A 5,679-nucleotide genomic window follows, 5' to 3' on the forward strand; every position below is an offset into this window, starting at 1 on the left:
TATTTGTTCTTGGTTCTTTGTTGTTTGACCGTACAGCTTGGATCTTTGCGTGCTGCAGGGAACATCATCTCGGTTCTGGTCTTCATTTCTCCCATGTAAGAAGGGAATCAGACCAGTTCATCCATGCATTTATACGTAAAATTGCGGAAGCATTTCTTTTGTCTCCTTTGTTGCTGACACGGCTGGTTACCGGCGTATATGGTCGCGCAGCCCGACGTTCTGGAGGATTGTGAGGAGCAAGTCGACGGAGGACTTCGAGGCGGCGCCGTACGTGCTCACGCTGCTCAACACGCTGCTATGGCTCTACTACGGCCTCACCAAGCCGGACGGCCTGCTTGTCGCCACCGTCAATGGCTTCGGCGCCGTCATGGAGACCATCTACCTCGTGCTCTTCCTCGTCTACGCCGCTGACAAAGGCAAAAGGGTACGTACGTGAGGCCACACGGTCTACAAATATATAACCCATCTGTATCGTTTTAGATAGCAACTTGCTCCTGTATTTGCACTGCTCCCTCCGATCCGAATTAATTGACGCAACCTTCTGAATTTGTACTACTCCCTTCGATCCGAATGATGTAAAATGGGCATTGTATAGAGATTGCGTCGATTAATTCGGATGAGAGGAAGTAGTGTTTTTTCTTGAGCACATGAATTTGTATTACTAGGAGTACAATCAGGATTATATCCCCTAAATTGTTTGGTTAAAATTAAACGTTTCCCCATTAAGGGAGCTATAGGAGTAGCTTCCCCTTTATCTGGAGTAGCTTGTCTTGTCCGAGTTAGTTGCTTCCCCATTAAGGGAACAATAAGTCTGCTCAGGTAATTTCATACTCTAAACTATTTAAGTAGTGGCCATCTTTACTCGCAACATATCTTTCATATGAATTGTTCTGTTGAGTCGCATTCTTTCCCTTTCGACCCACTTATTTCACTTGTGTTAATGTGGTTTTTATTTTTTACCCTTTTTCAAGTTACTCTAAGAGTAGTTTCATCATTGTGTATTTCTTTTTGGTAACTTTATGATATACTTTAGCTGTACGAATGTCCTTAATTTTACAGGTTAAAACTGCAAAGTTGGTGGCAGCTTTGGACATTGGATTTTTCGGGGTCGTTTTCGTGGCCACAACATTTGCCATTGGTGGGCTGGACATGAAAATCATGGTTATTGGCTTGATATGTGCATGCCTTAGTGTGTTCATGTACGGGTCCCCACTCGCTGCCGTGGTAAGGTCATTCAACTAACAAATAAATTGGTCACCATACTTTACTTAGCTATTTAGGTTTCTATATGTACTGGGTTGCGATGACTTTTTTTTTAAAATATTTTCTGTTTTTTATTGTTCCGGTGACTGACGTAGAGAGGCCTTGAGATATGGGTGTCTAATTGCGCTACGTGGGCAATTTATTTTCTAAAGGACATATGTAATTGAAAATAACTGTTTAAGTAGTTAAGTCCTAGCAAATAACTCGCTTTGCAACAATGCTAAGAGCAAAACTACTCAATTTTAAGTAGTACTAGCTGTAATTTTCCAGCAAAAAATAATCCCTAAATATAAACAACACCCATAAACATCTTCTTTCAAGTTGTATAGTACTCCAAAAGTATGAATGTGTGCTTCGGAAGATGCAGAGGTCGGAGCTAAACTCTCCTTTTTTGAAAACACTACAAAAGTTATACCAATATAAACATCTTTGAAACATGAGTCAAATGGTATGTTTGTTTTTGCAACAAAAAACTTATATTGTGTAAGTAAATTATGTGGTCAAAGTTAGGCTCATGTTTTTGAGGTGGCATCGTAGTGTATTTTCCCGGAGGGAGTAGAAAAATAAAATGTACTAACAATCACCCACAAAACTATATATTGTGGGGTATATACAATAACTAATGCTTATAAAAATTGATCCTTTTTACGCAAATAGATATTTATTTATTGGACGTGGGAAAGCACTACCGGGTCATTTTTGTTTTTGAAAAGGAGGAAGACCCCCGGCCTCTACATCTGGATGATGCATGCAGCCACAACACTATCGGGTCATGCCTAATCATATGCATACACACACATCGTGACTTCGTGAGGCAGCGATTCCGTTGGGATACTCAAGGTTTTGGTGAAACTATATATCAGTTTCCACTAGCCAACACTTTCTAGTACGATATGTGTACACCTTGTGTCCAGACAAGAGACATGCTATACATATGTATGTGTAGGTCAACTCATACACCTTCATTTAACAAATATGATAGACATGTAAGTCGTCTTATAAGAAACTATAGGTGGAAACACTATATGTGGAATATATCCACCACATTACATATACGCAAAGCATGGATGCCATGCTAAACTTTCTATTTTATTTTCTTGGCCGGGAGATCTCATGTTGGGTTTGTTTGATTGGACGCTGAACTACTATTTTCAGAGGAAACGGCCAGCCAAAGCAGTAGCTGGCCGACAGATATCTTTGTGCTGCATGGACCTAGCGAATAATTATTAGTAGTTGGCGAATTGCAGTACAGATTTCATTTTCTTTCCTTTAGCTCACGGCTACGTGCATATCATCACTGTCATCCGGACAACGATGAATATTAGCATGCCCACTCTCAGCCATAGCTAGCTACTATTTTAGTGATAGATACATCCGTATCTAGACAAATCTAAGACAAGTAATTCGGAACGGAGGGAGTACGTGCAAGTGGGCCAGGAGCTTGATTGAAAAGGCCGGCCAGCTGCACGGGCTGTTTTCGTTTTCGCGGGCCTGGTTGTCACTTCCACGTCGCTTTGTCCGTCTGCCCCGCTAATAATTCACTCTCAACCGTGGGTCTGCTCCTGAAAAACGTGTGTAAATTTGTGGCGGAGCAGAGAAGGGTGATCGCTTCAAGGAGCGTGGAGTACATGCCCTTCTTCCTCTCCTTCTTCCTCTTCCTCAATGGAGGGGTCTGGGCCACGTATGCCATACTCGACAAAGATGTCTTCCTTGGGGTAAGATAATTAAGAAGCACTTACATGTCTTATAGGGGTACCTAATTAGGTTACTGAACATGGCAGAATGTTAACCATCTTCATGCATGCAGGTCCCTAATGGAACAGGCTGCTTCTTGGGAGGCATCCAGCTGGTTATCTATGCGGTGTACATGAACAGTAAGGTCGCCTCTCACTCTCACGGCAGTGATGAGGCAGCATACGATGCTTCGGCTTCTCTTCTCTCCTCTAAGGCCAGCAGACATGGCCAGGACGATGTAGCCACTCGTGTTTAGTGATTGTGTAAAATTATGTAATTTTCGATGAGTAAAGTCCAATTCTTATCTCATGCTTTGATATTTTTTAAAGCTAGTTGGACCATCTTTCTCTCTCGAGATAGGCCACCGGACCTACTTTGTCCCCATTTGTTCGGACGAGCAGCTCCGGATCTTGTCCCCGCCCCAGTGCAAAAGCAATTGTTCCATAGTATTAATTGTAAGCAGGGCCGGCCCTGGGGAGGGGCAGGGGGGGCGGCCGCCCCGGGCCCCCAAAGTCTAGGGGCCCCTCCCCAGGTATGTAGGTTATGGCCCAACGTTTTTCACAACAGAAAAACTCCCTATCGGGTTGGGCAACTGGGCCTCCCGCAGCATGGAGGTATACGCTCGTGCAGCAGCTCAGTCAGCGGGGCACGGAGACAGCGGTCGTTTCCTTCCTTCTTTCATCTTTCACGTATAAAAAGAAAAAATGTCTAAAAAACGTAATTGATCCCTTCCTATTACATCTCGCATTGATGCAGTGACTCCAGGCCGCCGATGCTTCCTCTGTTCGTGACTGCGCGCCCGATGCTCCTTTTCCCTTTCCTTCTGATCCCAATTTCTGTCCTATTTTAGATCGTCATTAGCTCGCCGCCGATTTCAATTCCTTGGGGCCCTGCCGTATCCCGGCTTTGCTTTCTGTCCATCACCGATTCTACTGTAAGGTATTTCATATATTCATAAACCGTATTGTGATTCCACGGGTTCATAGCCGGCATGGCGGCACTGTTCAACCGTTGATGCAATTTTCCTTTTAACATTGTGTCTTATCTTGTCGCCCGAAAACAGTATGCATCTGGTAGCGATAGAAGGAAGATGAAGAAAATACAAGGTATAACACGGTATTTTGAGAAGTACAGAGATGAAGAGTTTTCTACTAGTTTGCAAATTGCCAAAGGTATTACAACTAAAATGAGTATAGAGCCATTATTTTTTGTAAAAAGTCGTGCTACGAGGAACAAACAATTTGACGAAAGTGATTTCCAACAAGAAATTCTAGAAGCTAATTTCCAACAAGAAATTCTAGAAGCTAGGAAGACCTTCAAGTTAAATAGTTTTTTTGGTTGATATGTCGATCACTTCTTTCGAAGATAGATTTAAAGAACTCATGGTGTCTAAAGATATATTCAGATTTTTATTGAGCTCAGGCACTCTGAAGTCACTGGATGATAATGAACCTTAAGAGCGTTGCACAAAGTTAGCAGAAACTTTCTCTCTTGATGGTTCATGTGCTGTTGAGGTATATGATCTATTTCTAAATTTAAGGTAAGAATTATAAATTAGTTGATATGCATTTTGGTTTTGGATGCATTGTTATAGATAATATTTCATATATATGTATATTGATTGTTAGTGTTAAGATGTCTATCTTAAGGGCCCCGCGTTTTAATCTCGCCCCGGCACCCCAAAATCTCAGGACCGGCCCTGATTGTAAGACGAGTGGGTTGATTTGCTGAATAAGATGAGATGGCATGCTTTTGCATGTTGAGATAAATAAGTTAGCGGGAATGACTCTCTTAGTTATATATAAAGAAAAGTATACTTTTTGTCCTTTCATTCTTGGTAAAGTCTACATTTGGTCCCTTAACTTTAAAACCGGATAACTTGCACCCCCAATTACCAAAATCGGACAAGGTTCGTCCCCGGACTCGGTTTTGACCGGTTTTGGTGTTGACTCACCTCGGTTTTGACCCGTGCTCACTCATATTCCTATAATTTTTTTATATCCATGAACTTTTTGAAATCCACATACACTTTTCAACTCCGCATAGTTTTTTCAAAGACGCGTATTTTTTTCAAAAATAAACATACTTTTTTCAAATCAGTGAACTATTCTGAAATTAGCATACTTTTTTCAAATCCGTGATTTTTTAACATTTACGTACCTTTTCCAAATCTTGCATAATGGGTAGGCCCGTGCGAGAAGGATATGATGTGCCACGTTGCGGTTTCTCGTTGTGTATCTTTTTTGTGTCTGGATCGGTTTTGCGCCCTAAGCTGAACTAGTTTCACACACCCACATGCAAATGTTTAGCAAAAGCAGTTGAACGATGTCGGATGTATGTGCACCTAACGACTATGAAGAAAACCATGTCTAGCTACGCTGTTCAGCCGGTTCATGTGAGGAAAACCGCTAGACGAAACCATGGCATGGATGTCACATGTACCTGGCGACATGACCCATCTGTTAATTAGGTCACTCCCAAAAATTTATAAAGGATAAAACAGGCATATCTTTACCTAAATAAGGTAATCTGAATGAAAACTAATTAGCGTAAAAATGTCAAAGTAGAGGGTAACAATTATAATCATTGATTTATTTGACAAATATGACCATGTGTAAAAACTATGAACATCTTTACTGATGCAACACAAAACATGCTGATTGCGCTACGTCTCGCTCTTTG

At 41.7% G+C, this 5,679-nt stretch overlaps 1 protein-coding gene across 1 annotated transcript in view; it reads left to right on the forward strand.

The window, feature by feature from the left end:
• The window catches only part of LOC123102164 (bidirectional sugar transporter SWEET17), a 3,880-nt gene extending 542 nt beyond the window's left edge, over positions 1-3,338 (forward strand). Inside the window, exons 2-6 of the mRNA XM_044523464.1 lie at positions 59-95; positions 211-424; positions 1,060-1,224; positions 2,859-2,978; positions 3,071-3,338. Coding sequence (XP_044379399.1) covers positions 59-95; positions 211-424; positions 1,060-1,224; positions 2,859-2,978; positions 3,071-3,253 — 719 coding nt within the window. The 3' untranslated portion in view covers positions 3,254-3,338. The remainder of the gene's footprint in view (positions 1-58; positions 96-210; positions 425-1,059; positions 1,225-2,858; positions 2,979-3,070) is intronic.
• The last annotated feature ends 2,341 nt before the right edge of the window (positions 3,339-5,679 follow it).

This window comes from Triticum aestivum, chromosome 5A (assembly GCF_018294505.1).
Source record: "Triticum aestivum cultivar Chinese Spring chromosome 5A, IWGSC CS RefSeq v2.1, whole genome shotgun sequence".
Lineage (NCBI taxonomy): Eukaryota > Viridiplantae > Streptophyta > Magnoliopsida > Poales > Poaceae > Triticum > Triticum aestivum.